At 40.3% G+C, this 25,453-nt stretch overlaps 1 protein-coding gene across 1 annotated transcript in view; it reads right to left on the minus strand.

The window, feature by feature from the left end:
- LOC126198865 (E3 ubiquitin-protein ligase SHPRH) overlaps window positions 1-25,453 on the minus strand; it is a 259,483-nt gene that overhangs the window by 182,635 nt on the left and 51,395 nt on the right. The window contains exon 3 of the mRNA XM_049935462.1: window positions 4,249-4,410. Within this exon, the coding sequence (XP_049791419.1) occupies window positions 4,249-4,410 (162 nt within the window). The remainder of the gene's footprint in view (window positions 1-4,248; window positions 4,411-25,453) is intronic.

The following is a 25,453-nucleotide window of genomic DNA, read 5'->3' on the forward strand; positions in this document are numbered from 1 at the left end:
CTAATTATTTTCATCACTTATTCATTTACGCACTCTGTGTAGCAGATGTATAAAAAGAATCTTTTATGTCTATGACGAATTAGTGGAATACATTTGTAAGGAAAAGCAGTTACGGTAAAATGGTGCAATATGCTACAGGAATTGCTGTAATTATACTGGCCAGCTTATGCAATATTAAGTATTTCTCTGAAGGCAACTGCCAACAGTTGTTATGTATTTTATGAAAAGTAAGACACATAGGTGTCTGTCTGTATGTCCTTCATTGTCACCACTGATGGTCCTTACAAAAAAAATGGCTCTGAGCACTATGGGACTCAACTGCTGTGGTCATAAGTCCCCTAGAACTTAGAACTACTTAAACCTACCTAACCTAAGGACAGCACACAACACCCAGCCATCACGAGGCAGAGAAAATCCCTGACCCTGCCGGGAATTGAACCCGGGAACCCGGGCGTGGGAAGCGAGAACGCTACCGCACGACCATGAGATGCGGGCGATGGTCCTTACAATTTTGGTTTTTACACAGTGATGATGTTTAGTAACCAAAGCTGGTAGTGATAATAAAGGACATACAGAAAACTATCTGTCTTGCATTACATAAAAAGTGAGTTTATTCAAAGCACTTCTCTTTAGTCGTTTTTCCATTACAATGACTGCAAATAAATATGTAAGTAGTCATCAATAAGACATGCTTAAAATTTACATTTGAATTATTGGGGATCCCCCAAGGTACGTGAAAAACTAGTTCAGGAGTTTTGGTATTTCACTCTGGATGTTAGATAATTATGCATAACAATGTGATTATTTTCCCATTTTGAAGCAGAATGCAAATTTCATTCTGTAAGCATTGGCTCTGCTGTGGCTGATCCATTTATGCCATATCTTAAATGGCTGATGGCATTTGTCCAGCAAGGTGAGCTACTGGGTGCATTTGAGTTAGGTCTGTGGAATACTTGGACAGCTCTGACTGTTCAGTATTATCTATAGACTGTACCTATCTGGATTTGAACTCTCATCTAGAAATTATAAGGACAAGTCATTACAGTGTAAGCTTTATTACTAAATGAAAGTTTCATTCAGCATTTTTGCACCATGTCTTGTGAAATTTTATATAATAGATCATTTGAAACTAACTTCTGTACTTCTGTTATTTGGTACAAATAAAAGATTAATGCAATAGCAATTGTGTGTATAGTGGCCAAGGTCCTTGTGGAGATTGCATAGTATTTAACTATCAATTTTATTAATATTCATATTTCTCAATTCCAAAGAATACTTTAGTTTCACTCTTCTCAGAAGACCAGTCAATTACAAAACACAGAGTGATATAATAGAAAATATTATTAGTAGTTTGCAGTGGAACTATTATAAGCCCTGGTCTTTGTTTTTAAAATAAAAACATTTGCTGCTTCCAGTCATAATTCTGTTATTGATAGTGATCCTGGCAAGATAACGGAATATGTTACATAAATGGTGGTATATTTCAATCGCATTGGCATAGAACCTAAAATTATTAACACTGCCAACTTGATACAGGTACCTGTTATGGAGAAAGAGACAGACAGTCAGACAACAAAGTGATCTTATTAGTGTTCCATGTTTACCAACGAAGTACGGAACCCTAAAAAACAGGCACAGACAAGGATTATAAAGGCTCTGCAAATGGCTTCTGAAGATATATGGAAAACTGAAATGTTTTAGAAGAATTGGAAGTCACCCAAACATGTGCTCCTCATGAAAAGACGCTGCAGAGGGATCTCTCTCCCACTAATTTCTTACTAATTATTTTCAAGAATTCTACTAAATAGAACTCAGAAAATTCTCACTCTACAACCAAATGAATATCAAGGCAACTTTATAAAAGACAGATCCCACTTAGAATGATAGTCTATTCCAATCTACAAACATCAAAAGAAGTTTTGAATCACCGCAATTCCCTGAACTCCTGAAGATAGATGTTGACTGTGGATATTGTATCACAGACATAGTCCCTTTGACTGTTCAGAGATGCTCTAAACCCACCCATAGCTGTAAACAACCATGCATGAGCAGTGCCTATTAGATGGAGGGAGTCTGACAGCCAATCAGTTCCAGTCATTCCACCAGGAAGGAGGTACACGGCTCGTGTTGTCTGTAGTTCACCCAGGCCTAGACGGTCAGTACTGCGGTTCGATCATGTCTGCATTGTTACTTTGTGCCAGGAAGGGCTCTCAACAAGGAAAGTGTCCAGGCATCTCAGAGTGAACCAAAGCAATGTTGTTCGAACATGGAAAAGATACAGAGAGACAGGAACTGTCGATGACATGCCTCGCTCAGGATGCCCGAGTGCTACTACTGCAGTGACTGCTACCTACGGATTATAGTTCGGAGGCACCCTGACAGCAACCCCACCGTGTTGAAGAAAGCTTTTCGTGCAGCCACAGGACGTCATGTTACGATTCAAACTGTGCACAATAGGCTGCACGATGCGCAACTTCAACCCCGACGTCCATCTTTGCAACCACGACACCGTGCAGTGTGGTACAGATGGGCCCATCGGCAGCATATTGGCAAGACATTCGTCTTCACGGACTACAATTCGTGCCCCCATTGTGCACATCTTGTCAGTGTCTTCCTTCAGGATAACGACATTGCTTGACTAGAGTGGCCAGCATGTTCTCCAGACATGCACCCTATCAAACATGCCAGCTATACTCTCTGAAAAATTAGCAGATGTAGATATACAAGTCACTCTTTCAGAACAAATAGAAGTAGAGAAGGTTTATGAATACCTGCAGAGAAAACAAAATTTACCACTATCTTCAAAACTGCACCAAAAATTTTACAATCAATCACGGGTCAAATAGAAAAAGTGGACTAGACTATGTATCTCAAAGAAATAATTAATGTCTGCTGTGAATGAAAGGATTTTTTAAAAAAAGAAAGAAGCATACATAATAACAAAAAATTTACAAATACAGCGTACACCGAGAAATGGAAAAATAACACATTATGACATGGTACTGAAACTTTAAAGCCTCACAATGGACTATAAATCAGTCAAACTAGAAATATTACAGAGAAAAATTTTAGAACCAATAAGTACAGAAGCCTGGAAATCAAGAAGCACAGTGAAATATATCAAAACGTATGAAAAAATAAAGAAACAATACTGAGAAAAAGAATGATGTTTTTTGGATATTTATATACTACAAACTGATAACAAACATTTTCAAATATCTCCAGAAACAGAAATAATCAAGCTGGAGAAGTTAAAAAAGATTTACAAATCCAAAGCATAAAATCAGAAGGTCCAGTAAAAAAAAATTTTCAGAAGTGTTAAATGTACAAGGATTCCAAGACAGCATCAATAAGGAAACTGATGTGAAATGGTTGAAAAGAAACAATAAAAAAAGGCATGACAAAATGGTAAAAGAAGACTGTGGGAAGAGAAAGATAAGAGCAAATGTAAAGGAGATGAAACTGCCGCTGTCATCATTAGCTCATGCAGTCCCCAACTGGCAAAACAAGTTCTGTAGGGCCAGTATTAGACAATACTTTCATGATAAAAACAAAACCATATTTTTAAAGCTGCAAACTTTCACAGCCATTTTATAATGGATAAAATACAATTACAAACCTTTTCAACTACCATCTGCACTGCACCTCTGATACAGCTGAATTATGCCCCTCTAAATTGTGTGGTACCATCACCAACAATTTTTTTTCAAATAGAAGCAATACGAATTTGCAGATAGCCACAAAACTGTTTCAAATGGCTCTGAGCACTATGAGACTTAACATGTGAGGTCATCAGTCCCCTAGAACTTAGAACTACCAAAACCAAACTAACCTAAGGACATCACACACACCCATGCCTGATGCAGGATTCGAACCTGCAACCGTAGTGCTCGTGCGCTTCCAGACTGAAGCGCCTAGAACTGCTCGGCCATACCGGCCAGCCAAATTACTGTTTTTAATGCCCTATGTCCTAATGGTGTTTTCAATCTATTTCAGCCAAATTACTGTTTTTAATGCCCTGTGCCCTAATGGTTTTTTCAATCTATTTCACAACTGTACCTTCAAGCATCATATGCCTGCATAAGTCTAATTCACCTGTACCCAATTGTTTATTTCTCGTATCCACACTTTGAGAGGAAGTGATTTAATTTAGTTACAGAATGATTTAATTACAGAACAAAAGCTGCTGTAAAAATAAAATTAAAGGAAGTACTAAACAATAGTTTGACAAGTAATATTGAACAATACCTGGATGCTCAACACCATAAAAATACTGAAGAACAGAATTTCTATTGCGTAATTCTACTTTGGAGCTAGATGGTGCATTTGTGTTCATGAACACACGTACAAGCATGTGCTTATGTTCTGGAGCACACTCTGCTACAAGATGAAATACTCGGCTCCTCAGACCTGAAACATATCGTAAGTCACAAATTAAAAAAGAGAAATAAAGTTAGTTTTCAACAATTTTATGTGATTACCTCAAATATAGTGCATGAAAGAATGTCAGCACACTGAACAATGTAGAGGTGAAAGAAAAAAAGACTAACCTTGATGTCCACTAGCATTCAAATACTGTATAATCAATACTGTATAATAAAAGCTCTGGTAGAATTTAAATTCTTTAGGAGTAAAGGAGACAACTCACTAAAAAGCACAAGTGTTTGTCACCGAAAGGCGCACCCAAAAAAGAAAGAAAACTTGCTAGCTCTAAGAACGAATACTTTCTCTAGCTAGAGTGCAAATACGGATGCACTAGCTAGTACTATGTAAGAGTACATTGTGTGTGTGTGTGGGGGGGGGGGGGGTTGCATGTGTGTGCATGCGTGTAGAAGGGGTGTGCATGGGTGTGGAAGGGGATGGTAATTTTTCTTTTTGTACTCTAACTTGAGAAAGCATTCATTCCAAAAGCTAGAAAGTTGTCTTTCACTTTTATGTATGCCTGTTGACGACTCAATGCTTCTGCTTTTTGGCAGGTGGTCTCCTTTACTCCTAAAGTGTTCAGAATCAATGTCAAGGCTATTAAGGCAGTGAAAGTGGGAGGTTGTACGCATAGTTTGTTGAACATATAAAATGGTTAACTTATATGCAAAACACATACATGTATAAGGGGCATTGAAATGAAACCTAATCACTAGTGTAAACGGTAAAAATTTTATTAACTGAAAAATGCAGTTATACACAGTACACATACTAAAAAATAGTCGTAAAAACTGTTGGGACATTTATCCCATTGCGACACTCGCCAGTCAATTGAATCCTTGAAGAAGCTGGTAGACTGCTGTCAGATCCAGGTCTGGACCCAGTCACACACTTCGTCATCCGTTGCGAATCGATGTCCACAAATCACTTGTTTTAGAGGTCCAAACACATGAAAGGCACACGGTGAAAGGTCGAGACTGTGTGATGGATGTTGCAGCATTTCCCACCAAAACTGCTGCAATGTTGTCTTCACCACATTGGCCGTCTGTGGGCAGGCATTATCATGGCCAATGGACAACGAGCCTCGGCGTTTCGACTTGATGGTGCGGCTAAGGTTCTGGAAAGTGGCTTGATAAAGCTGGGCATTGATGGTGGTTCCCCGTTCCAGGAACTTGACAAGCAGTGAGCCCTTGTGGTCAAAAAAGGACATCATGACCTTACCAGAAATGGCGTGCAAGGCCTTTGATTTCTTGGAGGTGGTGAAGTCACATGTTTCCACTGCTTGCTCTGACACTTGCTTTCTGGTTCAAAATGGTGACACCATGTTTCGTCACATGTGACAGAAAGCCATATTCCTCCTCATGATAACTTTGCAGATGACTCACAGACAGTGCCATCTGAGTATTGTGCCATTCGGTTGTCAATTGGTAGGGAACCCACTGCGCACAGATTTTTCAAAAATTCAAGTGTTGATGCATTACAGTGTGGGTGGTGTCTACACTAATACACAATAACCAATGGATCTCGTTCACGGTGATTCTGCAGTTGTCCAAGACTAAAGCATTCACTTCCGCAACCATTTCTGGTGTGATGACACAATGAGCCTGTCCAGGACAAGCATAGTCTTCCAGTGACTCGCGCCCATCAAGGGATTGTTTGCGCCATTCCACAACACTTGAATGACTCTGACTGTACTCACCATACACAGCCTTCATTTGCTGATACATTTCGCAGCCTCCAACTCCCTCCGCCACCAAAAATCGAATCACTCCTTATTGTTGCTGCTTACTCGCCTGCATGTTCGGTAGTGCACGATAACTTGGATGGCGTGAAACCATACTGGCGCTATGCAACATCAAACGGTGGGCACGTGTCAGTCCCTATACCAATAGATGGCGTCACTATACCCGCAGTTATGTGGTGCCACCTTACATGTAAGGCAAAGGTAGACGCACTGACCAGGTTTCATTTGGATGAACCTTATATTTCATTTATACATTTTTCCAGACAGTCATTTGTTAGGTTACAGAGTTAAACTGACTGGTTATTTTGCGTTATTACTTAAAATTACCTGACTTTAAGAAAGACAAGATTACCTGGATCTTTGAGGGTATTTTGTGCTCTGTGTAGTTGAAATACTTTATTAACATAGTTAAGTAAAGTGATATTTAATGCATTTTCCTACATTACTGTTTTGTTGCATAATAGATGATTATTATTTGTGAGGGGCACTCAACATCATGGTCATCAGCAACCTGACGAAAGGTCAGCATGCCAATCTCACGGGTGGGGACGAAGGTTGTCCCCACATGCGGAGCAGTTGATAATGCATTACAGTCTGCCTCCCTTCCCCACCAATTTAGGGATCCTCCAGATGAAGTCCACCATGCCTGTGGTTGATCTGAGCAACTCCAGTTTGTTTACCGTCACCTGAAACTATTCAGTTTCGCACTGACGCATGATGCGTCTGTCAGAGAATGAGATGATGGCATGCAACGGGATCGGACAACACCATCCCGACATGCATCCTTGGCTGCTTTGTCGTCCATGTCATTTCCCAGTATCCTGATGTGGCCAGGTACCCATCCCTGCCACAGTGTTGAAGCTGCTGTAAGGAGTCACGGATGAGCTGAATCAACTAATCTACTGGATACATTTGGTGAAATGCTGTAGTGCAGTAAGCAAGTCAGAACAGGCAAGAAACCTTGTACAGTGATGTCTGTGAATCCTCTCCAGTGCCATATAATTCCACAACATAATTTGTAAATTGTTCTGGAAGACACACTTTGAAAACTCTATCAGGGAAAACAGCAGAACAACTGAACACATTCTCTTGCTGGGATCCATCTGTACAAACGATGACAAAACTGTGGTATATGTTTAAAATGGACGAAAACAAAGTTGTAGAAACGTAATCTGGAGTAAACTTTTCTTGTACCATGTCAAGCTTAAAATCACTTTCGGCCTCTGAAGACACCAATGCGGCAGCAACACGTTCCATGCCTGGCTGTGTATTTTGAGGTCTGATAGTTCCAAATCCTTGAGACAGTCAGTAGATCGTGTCCCAAATGGCTTGGTCACATGGGTCCGATTACTGAAAACCCGTGCTAAGTTGGGTTGGAACGATGCACTAAATGCCAGTGACTGAAGTGACGCCGAGATTTTCAGTGCCTGTAGAGCCAAATTGATACGTCACCGAATTCAGAGCGGTGATCCACCAGCCTCTGCACACAGACTCTGAACTTGGCTGGTCCGAAAGGCACCCGGTGATATATGGATGCTCTCATGGTGGACGTCTCCTAACATCTTGAAGTGGGAAACTGGGATGGTCGATTGACCATGCTGCCCTATAAAACTGCAGGAGGCAAGACCTGTCAGCTCCCCATGCTTTTCTGCTAAGGCATTTCAAAATAATCAATGACTGGACACCCTCTGTTCAGTCTTTCAGGTATGGCAGCCAAGTTAATTTGGAATCAAATAATAAACCCAAAAAGCACACCGTTTCCTAAAAACAATGGGTAAAACATCAAAGAGCTCAGTTAAAATTGACATGTGTAGTCTTCTCTGATGAGAATTGAAAACCATTTGCCCTGGCTCAAGTCTACAGCTGTAGCTGCCTCATAATCATTGTAAGATCAAAGTACGAGTAGAGGTTTGTGAAGTTGTCCACAAACAAAGAGCATTTGACAGGGCTCCTGGCTGTGAAGGAAATGCTATTGATAGCAATGGCAAACAATGTGACACTGAGTACACTGTCTTGGGGGAGCCCATTCACTTGAACATAGCAAACATAGCAGTCAGCCAAGGCATTGCCAACATGGTATCGAAATCACTGGTCCTTGAGAAAGTATTGGATAAGTGGCAGATGCCCATGTAGACCCCTTTCATGAAGTTGGCAAAGGACATTGTACCTCCAAGTAGTGTCATATGCCTTTTTGAGGTCAAAAAACCACACAAACCAAATCGTTTCAGCCTAAGAAGAACTCCTGTATTGCCATCTCCAGCAGTAGAATTCAGTTATCAAGTGTGGAACAATAGTGCCTGAAACTGCACTGGGAGAGGCTCAGGTGAGCTTGGGATTCAAGCAGCCAGACGAAGTGGCAGCTGGCCATGGGTTTGAGAGTCTTACCCATATAACTGGTAAGGACTACACTCAGGTAACTGTTAGGGCACTATGGTCCTAGTCTGCTTTCCATCAATGAATTAACCCTTTCAGTCAGGGCGTCCTCATATAAGGACATACTAAATAAATGCTTAGTACATTAAAATTCGTTAAATTTTACCATTTGTGATTATTGCCCTCATATTGTCACAAGCAGACAGTTTATTTGAGAACAGTGTCAACATCTCCTGGCAATCTGTGGTACCACAAAACCAAACTGAATGTGCACAGTCATATGGACGCTTCCCAGTAAACTTTGTACCATCCATCAGCCACTTAATATCTTCTGAGTTTAGGTAAAAAAAAATTATTTGAGCATAGAAAGGCGAAAATTAAAGGTGTCTTTCAGAACGAAACTTAAGTGAAATATTTATAACTTTATACGTGCCTCCAAATGAGGACATTGTGATTGAAAGGTTGTAATAGTATAGAAATTTAGGACATTATTTCACTGTCATTTTAGTCATCTTACAGTGATTTCCAAATGTCCCAGGTCCGGAATAAATGAAGGTCACTTAAAAAAGAAGTTATAGAGCTCCTTAATTCATCTGAAACTGATGATCTATCCAATGATCCTGGCGATAATTTTGAACAAGAGGACAACAAAGGAGGTAATGTTAGATGTTTTATATCATATGACATATTGTAAGCTGAGTAGCCTAGACATAAAGCCCACTAACTGCATGATAAATAAGACCGAGATAATCACAAAACCTTCGTCCCATCCAAACAACAATACACTGGCAGCTAGAATGTTATTGTTGCATGAGAATTTGTTACAGCACAGCCAACCTAAAGCTGAATAACAAAAATATCCATTTTAATCATAGCAGACTGAAAGGTAGCTTTGAATATGCAGATTAGTAAGTCTGATGTCATTTCACGTATGCTGCATCCAGAAATGGCAGGGTGACAGCCACGCTTATTGAGCATTTAATGGGTTATGCACCCGAAGACAACATGCCGTTAGGTGCTTTTGAAATGGAACACGATTTTCAACAGCCATTTTCGATGGTTCATAGCCAGTTTTGCAACCTGAAACATATTCCGTCATTTAGGCACTGGAAAAATCTATGTGACTGTGTGCCCACCTCAAAATTGACATAAAATGAATTTAGCAGCTTTTTCATCTGTGCTACTCAAAATACTTTTTTATAAGGTTTTCTTTCTGTAATAGCATTTTTTATTATAAGTTATGAAGATCCCCTTATCAGCAGAATGCAAAACAATGATGACAATGAACAAGACCATCCTGAAACAGATATTGTGCCTGAAACTGATGTGATGGACGTTGTTGATCTAGAGTGGCATCATCATAATTTTGGACAATTAACACCTAAAAAAGATATATGGTGGAGGAAAAGAGGACTCACTCATATCCCCATTTATCAAATAGTACAAATGTTACTCTGAGACAGTGGATAACCTTGAGAGTCCCTACCAATTTTTAAAAAAATTGGTCACTGGTGTTCTTGTGCAGAAATGCGTGGAATACACAAATATTTATGCAGCTGACAGAAGTTTAGGTAATTTTGCTCCTATGACAGCAAAAGAAATACTTTCACTTATAGGAATTGACATTCTGACACGAAATTTGAAGTGTCCCAGGATTAGATGTTACAGGGAGCTGCAGCTATGTATTTCCCAAATAGGAGACACTGTGTCAGTTAATCTTTTCCTAATACCAAGACAGAAATTCCACCGAGATGACATAACAAGTGATCCCGATAAAAATGATAGATTTTGGAAAGTCAGACCAATATACAATTCCAACCGATATACAATTCCATAAGAGAATGGTTGCTGAGTTTACCAACAGAAGAACATCTTAGTGTCGATGAGCAAATGGTGCCTTTCAAGGGGTCATTGAATGTAAAACAGTATGTGAAGAGCAAACCGAAACCATGGGGAAGAAAAATAGTTGCACTCTGTGGAACAAGCAGTCAAATGTTTAATTTTATAATATATGCCAGAATAATATATCGACGACAGAACTTGATCCAGCAATGTTAAAACCATTTTGGTCTTGGTGCATCACTAGTGGTGAAATTCGCAGAAACAATCAAACAAATGTGCTTTTCATTTTTGATAATTATTTCTCAAATTATAGTCTCCTGCAGTACTTGAGAAATAAAAATATGTACACAATATGTACGGTGTGCCAAAATTGCTTCAAGAACCCACCATTTTCGAGTGACAAAGACTTGAAGAAACATGGTAGAGGCTCTGCTGAGGAACTTGTAACAACAACACTGTACTATTGTACATATAAGTAAATTTTTTTTCCATCTGATTTTTTGATAAATTAGTGTAATTGATGTTCTGATTTCATTTCTTTTTTGTTTCATGCCATTGTGTTAAGAAAACTGTGAACAATTTTCAATGTGAATATTAATGTTTATGTCAAATGTCAAGCAATATTGTAATAGAATTGAAATGTAACAAATGTTGAGACTGTTGTAAGATGTTTAAAATTGTAACTGTGCGTCTGGTCCATATGTAGGCAATGTGTTAGGATATGTAGAATGCAAAACCTCGGGTGAATACCCTGTCTGTAAGGGAGCGGTAAAAGGTGGATGGCAGGCGAGCGCGGGAAAATGCACACGGCACTGTACGGCACAACGGGCTCAGCAGTAGTAGTCGGAGTTGGGCACTGGTCTGAGCAACACCTTCTGGAGCAAGGAGGCTCTCCTGGAAGACGTAGTTTCACTGAGCCTCGGGTATGCCGTTCCAAATCTCACACAGCATGGCAAAATTCCATAGGCACTAAATGGAAAAGTATTGCGATGCTAAGAAGAATTAAAGTGCCGATACATCAAGAGCCATAGCTGTGGTTGTATGTGTGCTCTGTGCCTCGCCATCTCGCCGCTCGCCAACCGCCGCATCGATACAAGCAGGTTGAAACTTTTAGTACTGTATTCGTATGGACCATAGAGTGAACTGTTCAATAATAACCTAAATTTTACCAGAACTTTCCCCCTCACTTAATTATCCTCACAACTAACCTAGACAGGGTCCTTTCCAAATGTTGTGCAATCCGAGTGTCCCGAAATGAAAAATTGAATTTTGTGTTAAGAATAATTACTTGCAGACCTAGCTACGTTAGAATGGTGTTTAAAGAACTGTTTTGTTAAAGAACCAGTAAATGAATAACGAAGGTCTAATGAAGTTGAAAGATAACTTTAATAATGATATAGTAATGAAGCTTAATTATTTTGAGACAGGTATAAAGGTATTTAAATGAGTAGTAAATAAGATAAAAAGAGTAGTAACTCATATACTGGAAATCTTGAACGCATAATAATTTCAGTAATCAATTTTTTTAATACAGTGATCATAACAGTTTCAGGATCCCCCCCCCCCCCCCCCCCCTTTTTTATTCATTTGAATTCTGAAGTATTCTAAATTGGCTTGACCAGCAAAAGTTAAAATCAATATAAAAGTCAAAATTTATCAGTGTTTTATCTTCATCAAAATTGACATTTTGTGTGTGTCACAAAAGTGCTATTGCTAGGGTAACCTATGCCCGATTTTAATCAGATTAATAGACAGTATAAAGTTTGGTAGTATACATTATAGTGTAGTGTTATGTATTCATGGTTTTTCCATATCAGTACAGAACGTGAAACTATCAGTTCAATAGATTTTCTGGTTCTAAAATTCTACTATATTATGCAGTGTTACTACGTGTTGTTTTGCATGAACATATACCAACTTGTACAGGAAAGAAATGCAGTTAATGCCTAATTAGGCTGGCGACCGTATTATTATCAAATTGGTAGCATCTTCAGTGTAGCTTTTGGTCCATCCTGACGTGTAATTGCATTTCGAACTTACTTGATGTATCATTGTTATTACAGAGTGGATGTAAGTCTGATTTGCCACCATTCAGGTACACGCGGTCAATATTTATATAAAAATCCTTTCTCATAAGGTGAACCCCGCTCACATACCATAGTACAGGCTTTAACGAGTATTGTGTGCCCCACGCGCGCGTGTTACAAACTGACAAGTAAAGATGGAGAAGTTATAGTAACAAAATGGTATGACAATAAGCCAGAGGTAAAGGCTTCAAATTTTCTGGGAACTGGAAACAAAAATGTGTGTAAAAGGTGGGATAAAACTGAAAAGAAATATATCAAAATCGACCAGCCAGAAGTTTTTCAAGTTTATGGTCAATATATGGGAGGGGTCGCAAGATGGATTTTCTGATCACAATTTATCGCACATTCATCAGATCGCGAAAGTGGTTGCTTTGCGCGTTTTCTCATGCAACTGATATTGCATGTGTAAATTCATGGATTGAGTACAAGAAAAAAAGCATCAGACTTAAGTGTTCCTAAAAATAAGACCCTTGATTTGCTTCACTTTGAGGCAACTGTGGCCAAAGTACTGACAAAAATAGATAAGCCGGCTGTCAGGAAAAGGGGGCGTCCTGCTAGTGAGGGTCTAGTGCCATCTCCAAGCACTTCAAAATGAGCCAATGCAGTAGCTCGTCCAGAAGCTGATGTTCATTTGGACAACATTGGGCATCTTCCAGTGGCCAGTGACAAAAAATCATTTGACAGCTGCAAGAACTGGGTTGCAAAGGCAAAACCAAATTTTATTGTGTAAAATGTAACATGTAACATTCACTTATGTCTGGACAGAAAAAAAGTTTCTTTGATTACCATTCTTCATAAGTGTCAAACCATAGTTATGTATATAATCACTAACAAGGGAACCTCCCCATCGCACCAGCCTCAGATTTAGTTATAAGTTGGCACAGTGGATAGGCCTTGAAAAAAAGGAACACAGATCAATCGAGAAAACAGTTAGTAAAATATACAAACTGAGTAGTCCATGTGCAAGATAGGCAACTTCAAGGATAATACGAGTGCAGGAGCGCCGTGGTCCCATAGTTAGCGTGAGTAACTGCAGAACGAGAGGTCCTTGGTTCAAGCCTTCTCTCGCCTGAAAATTTTGATTTCTTTATTTTCGCAAAGTTGTGATCTGTCCGTTCGTTCATTGACGTCTCTGTTCACTGTAATAAGTTTAGTGTCTGTGTTTTGCGACCGCACTGCAAAACCGTGCCATTGGTAAACGAAAGGACGTGCCTCTCCAATGGGAACCGAAAACATTTGATCGCGAGGTCATAGATCAACAGATTCCTCCACAGGAAAACACATCTGATATATTCTATACGACACTGGTGACGGCATGTGCGTCACATGACAGGAATATGTTGTCGACCCACCTAACTTGTACACTTGGCGAATGGGTAAAAAGATTCTTCTACCTTGCCCGATTTAGGTCTTCTTGTGGATGTGATAATTACTCCCAAAAAAGTGATGAAAACATAAGAGTGTCACATAAACTGAAAATAAAAAATTAAACTTTTCACTCGAGGGAAAACTTGAACCTAGGACCTCTCGTTCCGCAACTGCTCACGCTAACCACGAGACCATGGCGCTCCTGGAGTCCCATTGTCCTTGATGTTGCCTGTCTTCGCATAGACTACTCAGTTTGCATATTTTACTAATTTTTTTCATAGTTCCACACAACTTCTTCCTGTTTTCTCGATTGATCTGTGTTCAGTTTCTCAAGGGCTATCCACTGTGCCAACTTATAACTAAATCTGAGAGGAGTGCGATGGGTAGGTTCCCTTGTAAGTAAGCTTTGTGTAATTTACGTATTTTGCTGAAATAAAATAAAATAAAATACTTTGACTTTTCAAATTATACTGCACCCACTTGAACACAACATCCTCATTTGGGGAAGCGTTAAGCGTATTGCTCAGGCAGCGGAGGGCATTGAGGTGGTGCCAGCACTTCCGCTTAAGCTGACGAAGTTGATGAAGCCAAGTCAATCGGGTGTTGAAAACCAGTCCTAAGAATCAATATGTCTCCACTACAGTGAATGGGCCGTCATTGAGGTAAAGTTCTGGTTCCGGATGAGCGGTACAATGCCGGCAGAAGTGCATGACGCACGATTTTGTGGCCGAAAACTGGATACCATGATCTAGAGCCCATGACTGTGCCTTGTGGATAGCTCCCTGGAGGTGCCGCTCTGCAACACCAGTACTGAAGCAGCAGTACGAAATGCAAAAGTTGTCTGCATACAGAGAAGGTGAGATGGACAGCCCTACAGGTGCTGCTAGGCCGTTAATGACCAATAAAAATAGAGATACACTCAATACAGAGCCCTGCGGGACCCCATTCTCCTGGATATGAGGGGAACTATGGGAGACACCAACCTGGACATAGAAAGTACAGAGTGACAGGAAATTCTGGATAAAAATCGGGACCAGGCCCCAGAGACCCCACTCACATAATGTGGCAAGGATATGATGTTGCCAGGTCGTGTCTTAAGCTTTTCATAAATCAAAAAAGACGGCAACAAGATGCTGGCGTCTGGAAAAGGGTGTTCGGATTGCAGACTCGTGGGGCACAAGATTATCAGTGGTAGAGCGACCCTGGCGGAAACTGCCCTGGCATGGAGCCAGTAGGCCACGTGACTCCAGGACCCGATCCAACTGCCAACAAACCATACGTTCTAGCAGCTTACAAATAACATTGGTGAGGCTGATGGGCTGATAGCTATCCACATCAAGCATGTTTTTACCAGGTTTGAGCACTGGAATGATTGTGCTCTGCCGCCATTGCGATGAAAAGACACCATTGCACCAGATCCAGTTGAAGATGATAAGGAGATGTCACTTGTAGTCGGACGAGAGATGTTTAATCATCTGACTGTGGATCCGATCTGGTTCAGGAGCTGTGTTAGGGCAATGTGCAAGGGTGCTGAGGAGCTCCCGCTCTGTAAATGGGCATTATAGGGTTCACTGTAGTGTGTAGTGAATGAGAGGACTTTCCCTACCAGTCGCCATTTGAGAGTGCGAAAGGTAGGAGGTAATTCTCCGACACAGAGGCTTGAGAATAGTGCCCACCAAAGTGCTCAGCAATCAATGGTAACGCCAGGGACACCTGTTGGGGTCTGGTACCCAAAAACACATCTTATTTTCATCCAGACTTGGAAAGGTGATGTATGGCATCCAATCATCAAGACGTACCTCTCCCAACACTTCTGACATTATGTTAGAGAAATTATAATTCTATGGTATAAATGGAACAGCATATGAGTGGTATAAGTCATATCTACAGAACAGGAAGCAAAAAGTCTCTTTATATGGCTCAAGGGATTCAAAGGAGTTTGCCACTTAATCTAATTGGGGTGAAATTACATTAGATGTTCCACAAGGTTCGATCATGGGTCCCCTCCTGTTCTTGATATATGTGAATGACCTCCCTTCTTATGTGAAACAAGATGCTGAACTGACACTGTTTGCTGATGATACAAGCATAATTATTAATCCAGTAAAAGAAAGTCTGACAGAAAATGATACAAATAAGGTCTTTGGAAAAGTTATTAATTGGTTCTCTGCGTATGGGCTTGCTCTGAACTTTGAAAAAACACAGTACATCCAATTTTCTGCAGCAAAAAGTATAATTCCTTCAATAAACATAACACATCAAAAGAAGTCAGTAGCCAAGGTAGAGCATACAAAGTTTTTGGGTGTACATATAGATGAGAATATTAGTTGGAAAATTCATATTTTGGATCTCCTAAAGTGACTAGATTCAGCAACTTTTGTAATCAGAATAATTGCCAATTTTGAGGATGTAGAAATTAGTAAGCTAACATACTTTGCATACTTACACTCTCTGATGTCATACGGAATAATATTCTGGGGCAACTCAACACTTAGGCAAAAGGTATTCACTGCTCAAAAGAAAGTAGTTAGAACAATGTGTGGAGTTCATAGTCGCACATCTTGTAGGCACCTGTTTAAAAGGTTAGGAATTCTTACAACTGCTTCACAGCATTTACTCAGTAATGAAATTTTTTCTCAACAACATGGATCAGTTTAAAATCAACAGCGACATTCATGATTACAATACCAGAAAAAAGAAAGACCTACACTATCCTTTACTTAACATATCTGTGGCACAGAAAGGGGTAAAACATGCTGCTATAAAACTTTTTGATAAATTACCGGATGAAATAAAATGTCTGACAGACAGCAATAATAGTTTCAAAAACAAATTGAAATCATACCTCCCTGACATCTCCTCCTATACCATAGATGAATTCTTGAATATGAGTAAATAAATCTGGAGATATATGCATTTTGTGCCATTCAAGGGAATGGGATACACGATAGAAATATTTAGGTATAACACTATAATGTAAAAAGAAAGAAAAAAAAAATTTGTTTCCTGTGCGGATTTCTTGTGCATTTGACATGTTCCTCATCATAACGGTTTTCCGTGCTATTGATCAATGGAACACTTAACTAACTAACTAACTAACTATAAGCTGGCAAACATGGGCATGGAGCCATTTAAAAGCTGTTAGGTATTCCACAGATGGGTGCCGCTTCCCAGTCTGCCTTGTTTAGAGCACATCTGGGGAGGCATCCGTGGGCAAGATGCCGGGGGAGTGACAGGAAGATGGGGAAGTGTTCACTATCATACAAGTCATCGAGGACTCTCCACTGAACAGATGGGAGAAGTCCTGGACTGCAGAGGAATAAATCAATGGCCGAATAAGTGCCATGAACCACATTGAAATGTGTGGGACCCCAGTGTTTATTTAGGAGGCAGAGGTCGAGCTGAGACAGTAAATTTTCGACCTCTCTACCTCAGCCATTAAGCATGGTGCCACCCCACAAGGGATTATGGATGTTAAAATCTCCCAAAAGTAGGACAGTTTTAGGGAGTCAATGAATCAGTGCAGCCAAGATGTTCAGAGGTACTACACCATCTGTAGGAACATACACTTTGCAGACAGTTATTTCCTGCGTTGCCCTTATCCTGACAGCCACAGCTTCAAGAGGAGTGTGAAGGGGCACAGGTTCACTACATACCAAGTTCAGGACATAGACACAAACTCCACCTGACACTATATTATATTCACTAAGGTTCTTGTAATATCCCCTATAGCCGCAGAGGTCCACATTGCCGGGAACCAGGTCTCCTGGAGGGCAATGCAGAAAGCAGGTGTAAAGCTTAATAGTTGCCGTAGCTCAGAAGGTGGTGGAAAAAACCGCAAATGTTATTGTGAGACAGAGAGGGCATGAAACGGTCAATGAGGCAGTTTATGCCTCAGGGTCACCTGCTGCCACCGACTTAGTTCCTGAGCAGTCTACATCCATTGTGTTTGAGGGTCCGGTGAGTCTAGGCCCTCAGCGAATGCCAGAATCTCCACCTCATCCTCAGACGCAGAGCTTGTAGGTAACGATGGTGTGGGTGTCACCACAATTTCCTATTTCTTGGGGGTCTTCTTTTTAGATTTCTCTCTCTGCTGCTTGGGTTTCTCTGGCTGGGAGGACTTCCTGGATTCAGTCTACAGGACTGAGGAGGAACGTGAAGCCCTACAACCAGCTGCTTTTGGGCACTTCGGCCACTGGCGGGTGTCATCTTTCCCAAGGGATCCCTTTCTTGCAAGAGGAGCCGAAGAAGACTTGGGTGTAGCGCTCCCAAGGCAGGTGGTGCAGGAACAACAGGGAGGGATGTGCCCCCCACCATCAAGGGGGCAGGTGTAGTCTTACAGGTCTGAGATTCAACCGAAATTGACTGAATGGATGGGGCTAGAACTGTTCTCATAGCGGCGGCGTAAAAAGATGTCATACGTACAGGATGTAGGAAGTCACATTTCCTCTTAGCCTCAGTGTAGGTCAGTCGGTCCAGGGTCTTGTATTCCATGATTTTCCATTCTACTGGAGAATCCTTTAGTCTGGTGAACAAGGGGAATGGTGCTCTCTTCAGTCGACACAGATGAGAGGCAGGGTACATGATGTATTAGGATGTGATGGACGTCCACAGTCATGACATATGACACTGGAAGTACAGCGGGAAGACCTATGTCTGAACTTCCAGCACTTAAAGCACATCGGGGGAGGGATATATGGCTTGAAATCACACCGGTATGCTGTCATCTTGACCATCTCGGGTAATGTGTCACCCTCGAAGGCCAAGATGAAGGCACCGGTGGCTACCAGGTTATCCTTTGAACCCCAATGTATGCGCTGGACGAAATGAACTCCTCATTGCTCTAAGTTGACGCTCAGCTCGTCATCAGGCTGCAAAAGATGATCCCTGTGAAATAAAATACCCTGGACCACATTTAAGCTCTTATGGGGCATGATGGAAACACAAGGATGCTCCATCAGCTCTCGTACATACGAGGTACTGGGGGAGGGGGAGTGAGATTCACTGCCATCGTTATCCTGGCATTCCTCCCATTATGTGGCCAGGGAAAGAAACGATTTGGGGTCATACTTCTTCACATTTTAGTTAGACCTCGACCACTTAGAGGCTGCTAGTGCTGGGCCACCAGCAAAGATGGCGTAGTATGCTTCATTGCATGTCATCCACCCTGATGCCACCCACTCCGGCCAGGGGCCCTCCCCACGGGCGGCACCCAGCCGCAGCAAAGGCCACCTGGCATTGGGGAGGTAACAGCACAGGCATCAGCAGAGCGATCCCTGTGTAGTCAGGGCCTACAACCAACAGAGTAAATGGCGGCCCCACCACAACGGACTGGCTACCGTGCTGGATATCAGGTGCAAACAAGCCATTAAGTCCACCATCATTGTCAGCGCTGAAAATGTTACTGCACATTGGATGGAGGAAAATGCACCCAGGAGGGTGACCTCACCCAACAGCTGGAGAAATAGTGGAACTGCAGATCCACGTCAATGAAGGATATGAGAGGTGTCAGTGCATGATGGACACGATGTACCATGTAAGGCGCCCTTCCCCAACTGGCTTGCTCTTCGGGAAAATTTAGAAGAATGGAGGTCAAAACCTACTGGGGACCATCACATGAAGGCCAAAACATTTGAGACTCCTTTCAGTCGCCTCTTACGACAGACAGGAATACCTCAGGCCTATTCTAACCCCGGGACCCGCAGGGGGAGATTATTCTGTATATTTAAGACAGTATTAACCCATTAAGTACCAGTGTCCTATTTTGAGGACAGAGCACATATTTATTTATAAATACACAGTAAATTATTAATTTGCAGCTATCACTCTTCTACGTCATTTGTTGATGGTTTTTATAACAAATGTATGCTTACAGGAAATTAAAAGCAATAAACCCTACCATTAATTGATTATTGAATACTAAGGCACACTTCTCGTTATTACAGGTATTTAGTTTATCGACAATTTAGTAATATTTGAAATATGTGGCACAGATCTTTTTGCGATTATTTATAGTCAACAATGTGTCTTTTAAACTACTTGCATTGTTAGCTTAATTGGAGCTATATTCATTGTTTTTCATTGTTATAAAATTTGGTGTACTCGAAATAGGACACTGGGACTTGGTGTTATCATTTCAGTTACTTGTATTGCTGCACGTTCGAATATGAATCTGTGCTACTGCTGATGTATTTTCTTTTTAGAACGTGCTAATTTCACCAAATTTTATTGCTGAGGTAAGTAACGACCACGACCCCTCTTTATATATATATATATATATATATATATATATATATATATATATATATATATATATATATATATATATATATATATATATAGTTTGAAATTTACAGTGTATTATGCAAGTATATTTATGAATATGTTACCCATTAGTAAATAATACAGTTCCAGATGGACAATTTATCCGAGGCAAGCCTATTAGATTTGGCTATAAGTTGTGGTCTCTTTGTGGAGCAAGTGGATACTGTTTCAAATAGGGATGACCTACTATTAGGATCAAGAGTAGTCCTAAACATGTTGGACAGCACTGAAAAACCCGAGAATCATTGTGTATACTCTGACAATTTCTTCATCTGAGAAATATGGGTTTTCGAGCAACTGGGACTGTCAGAGAGAATCGAGTTGGTGACTGTCCACTACTGAGCCGCAACGAAATGAAAAAGACAGTTCGAGGAAACTATGACTACCAGTTCGACAGGAATGGTGAAGTCTAATTTGTTCAATGGCACGACAACAGATGCAATACAATTGGTACAAATTTTGACCAAGTAGAACCTTTGGGAGCAGCTACGCATTACAGTAGACAAGCAAGTAAGAAGACACAAGTGCAACAACCTGCCGTTCTGAAGACGTATAACGCGTACATGGGAGGTGTTCACCACCATGACTGGTTAGTTGGAAAATATGCAACGGTAATTAGAGGGAAATAATGGTACTGGGTCTTATTACACGTTTGCTGGAAATGGCCCTCGTAAATGCCTGACTCTTCTACAGACTAGTACGTGGGAAAAATGCACAGGATTTACTGGATTTCAGACGTGCTGTTACAGTTACATACCTGAAATTGGACACTGGAAGACCGAATATTGGACGTCCAATGGAATACCCATTAAGTCAGTTGAGAGTGATACCAGACATCAGGTTTGATGGAATTGGTCGTACGATTGACAAAAACAGCACGCAAAGAAGATGTGTAAGAGCTAATGCAATGGGAAACCAAAAACATATTGTGTTAAATGCCATGTAACACTGTGTGTGAAGTGTTTTGTACCATTTCACAAGAAATAAATAGTTAAGACTTGAATACAGTTTAGTATGGTATACGATACTGTTAGATCCCAGTGTCCTGTTTTGAGGACGGCCATTATATAAGCATGTATAAATATTCTTTGGCTATTTTTGTACTTATTGTGGTTTGAACACTATGTACATTGTAATTAAGGAATAAAAAAATTAATTAAAAAAATTAATCTGGGACTTAATGGGTTCATAAAACACTTCACGTACTGTTGGCAGTTACTACAATGTCAACATGCAAGTGTATATTTTCCGTTACGTTTTTGGAATGATACAGTTGTTAAGTAGACTTTGTGTAAAAAGCTTACCATGCTTATTTTAAAATGACCCTTGGTGATCAGCACAAGGGATGGGCACCAGAGACAGTTTGTTGCTATTGTGTGGAAAGCTTATGATTGTGGACAAAAGGAAAGAAAACAAGCATGCCGTTTGTAATTCCAATGGTGTACAGGGAGCCTAAAAATCACTATAACGACTGTTACTTCTGCTTGGTTGGTTTTGGGGAAGGAGACCAGACAGCGTGGTCATCGGTCTCATCGGATTAGGGAAGGATGGGGAAGGAAGTCGGCCGTGCCCTTTCAGAGGAACCATCCCGGCATTTGCCTGGAGTGATTTAGGGAAATCACGGAAAACCTAAGTCAGGAAGGCCGGACGCGGGATTGAACCGTCGTCCTCCCGAATGCGAGTCCAGTGTCTAACCACTGCGCCACCTCACTCAGTTTACTTCTGCTTAGTTAATGTTTATGGACGCAGTTCGAAAAACAAGAGCCAAATTGTGTATCCAAGCAGCAATTCAGCCATTAGGTCATTTTGCACATGGAGAAGACCTGATTGCTCCTCTTCCACCAACTGTTGTAGAGAACGTGGCAGGAGATGATGAAGGAAATGAAACTGGTGCAATTCCCAAAGATGATAGTGATAACCACCAGCCTGAATGCGACTTTACTCCATAACTGTTATCTCAGAGTGAACTTAATGCTCTTGAACAAAATTTGAGGTTGCCTAAGGAATCTGCATAACTATTTGGCTCCTGGTTAAAAAGTAAGAATCTTCTGGACCCAGGAACACATTACTCATGGTACAGACATAGAAAGAATTAGTTCATTTATTCTCACAGAACAAGTCCTTGGTGTACTGCAATAACATAAATGAGTTAATGGACTTCTATAGCACTGAACATGATCCTACACAGTGGAGACTGCTAGACTCGTCAATGCGGAGCCTGAAAGGTGTGTTACTGCATAATGGAAACCTGTATGAGTCCATTCTTGTGGCCCATTCAGTTCAAATGAAAGTGATGTATGATAACATGAAGGTACTATTAACAAGTATTCAGTAGGGGAACACACTTGGATTACCTGTACCAACTTCAAAATTATCAGAATACTATTAGGACAACAAGCTGGGTTCACAAAAGCCTTGCTTTCTATGTGAAAGACTTTGGACTGTGAGAGTTTGGTCAGAGTGGAGAAATTTTGTGCCAAATCTACAGATAAAGCTGGGGTTGATGAAGTAATTTGTAAAGGCTCTACCACAGGATGGACCCTGCATCAAGTACCTTACCAAGAAATTTCTCCTTACCACACAAGATAAATTGAAAGCTGGAATTCTTTTTTAGTTCTCAAAGAAACTGATGAAGGATGAAGATTCTGAGATGACAATGAAGAGAAAAAGGTGCATGACCACCTTCTGATCATTACTGAGAACTTTCTATAGAATAACAAAGATCCTAATTAAGGGGCCAAAAAAGTTGCAAAATTTAAAGATGATGAGTTCTTAAATGAGTGTGAAAGCCCACTTTCTAAACTCACATATCGACTACTTTCCAGAAATTTGGGACATTATATTGAAGAGCAGAGTGAACGTTTTCAACGAGATATTACGAGGAGGTACCAGCGGCGTTGGACAGCAACTATGTTGGTAGATTATTGTTTGATATTCAAGTGGGATAGTCATCATATAAAAGGATCTACAAGAAAGTCAAAGAAGAGAAATTTTAAGAATTTATGGAACACTTCTGACTTCTTGTTATTATACAAGGTAGTCACGAAACAAATTAGAGGAGTTCTGAGGAGTATTTTTAAATGTATTTCATTTTTTAAATGTGTTTTGATTAAAACTCACCTTGTATGAAATGGTGTGAGAATATATATTTATGGGCTCAGAAATGAAAATCATCAAAATATTACTTCTTACTTTGTGTAAAAACCTGATATGATAAACAAAAACGGCAGTTATTTCTAAAATCGGCATAAAAAATTAATTTAAGAACACCTATGTTCAACAAATCATTGGACAAAAAGTTTTAAAATGCAGACTAGTGTAATAGTTAAATAAATAGCCACAGGCATTTTTATGAAGACTCTTTTTAGTGATGTATTTCAAAAATATCATGATCAGATTCAATTAAGGGAACACATAAGTATACCATATTAAATAGGAACCAAAATCCTATTTAATACGGCACATTTAAGTTGACTCGGCACATTGTATGATGTCTGTTCCCTTAGCTGAATCTGATGATGATATTTTTGAAATGCATAATTAAAAATAGTTATTTTTTTAATGGCACAAAAAAAACCAGAGGCATACGCGCCCATGTCAAAACTATAAAACACGAAGATGAAGAGAGGAGTTAAAAATGACTACATGTCAATGTCAACTGACGGAAGAAAAGAGAGCTAAAAATGGGAATTTGGAGAAAGGTCTATAAAATACACCAGAGAGAAACAGAGGTCCAGAACTGAAAATTAAATCCCCTTCTTCATATTGCTACGATGGATAAAAAGTAAAAAGCGGTCAACAGGCTGTGCATCTTTTGATAAAACAGCCAATAACTCAGACGGCAAACACAAACGGGAATATCAGTGGTTAAAAAAAAAAAAAAATGGGCATTCCGTCAGGAAATGACAAGACAGTTAAAAATTGGGCACAATGTGCACAAAGAGGTGGGGAAGCACCACTTAACAAACAGTGATGCTTAAAAATGCAGTGCCCAATATACAACCTATTTCAAATGACCTCCTAGCAGTGAGAGGCACTGGGAGAGGCTTTATCATCTGGAGTTTGTTCCCATGAAGTGAGGACCAGAGATGATACCAATGTGACACCACCTGCTAACAGACGGTAACACAGAGATCATCGGAGGGAATGTAAGAACTCGTAAGAACTAGCGGGCTCAGAACTTCATAGTTTCAACGAACGGAAGAGTATCAGGCCCATGATCTAAGGACGGTGGAAGAAACAAATTGCCTTGGCAGCAGCATCAGCAGTCTCGTTCCCTGTCAGACCGACATGACCAGGAACCCACATAAACATCACAGTGGCTCCATCAAGAGTGAGCAAGTGACGGCTTTCCTGGACCTGTTGCCCTAAGGCACGGCCGGCCAGAAATTCTGCACACGTGCGGTGCTCCTGCAGATGTGCAACTTTAGGGTCACAGTGTGCACACCGTAGCCGTCAGCGTTCATGTAGCGTATGTTTCTATGCACAGATGTTGCTTTATCCACTTGCTGGGATACTTTGTACCGGTGCATTCTAGTGCTCTTTCCACAGCTTGCAAGCCAACCATGGGAAGGTATTTCGCGTATTAAACATTTAAAATACTGTCACAGTCTACTCATTGAGATGGCTACTTTTATGTTAACAGTTTAACCCAGTAAGACAAGTAATACAGTTAACAACCATGGGTTTTTATTAAGGGAGCTTGACTGACGGCATGTAAATACGCGTAATGTTTTTGATCTAGTATTTAAGAAAGAGAGCACTTAGAGACTTCCAATTAACCTTATTCATGATTTCAAATAACATTAAACTAATGCAAGGTTTCCTATAATTAATTCTCGGTGCCCTCAGTTACACCCACATAATTTCTGTCTCACTGACCTCTGAACAGAACGATAACTGCAGACCTCTCGATGATCACCTGTTATTTCAATACAATTATTGCTATATCTTTTATCAGTTCTGTCTGAAATCTGCATAATAACCGACAATTAGATGAATGTTATGTTTTATCGACTTCAGCTGAGCATAGCCCTTCACACATTTAAAAAAAAACCTAAATGTAAGTATACATTGGAACAATCGGTTTAATGAGCAATTTTCCTGATAATAATGTAACATGGAGCAGAATGAGGCAATAATGCACAGTTAGTAAACAATAATTTTTAATTACGAAAGGAATAAATCCAAACACGTTTATCACTCGTCATGAGAAATGATATAGTTAATATCAGGCACAAAAGCACGGCTCATTGACAAACGCAAGCAGTTGCGAAGATTTTAATCACTTACG

Source organism: Schistocerca nitens, chromosome 8 (genome assembly GCF_023898315.1).
Source record: "Schistocerca nitens isolate TAMUIC-IGC-003100 chromosome 8, iqSchNite1.1, whole genome shotgun sequence".
Taxonomy (NCBI): Eukaryota; Metazoa; Arthropoda; class Insecta; order Orthoptera; family Acrididae; genus Schistocerca; species Schistocerca nitens.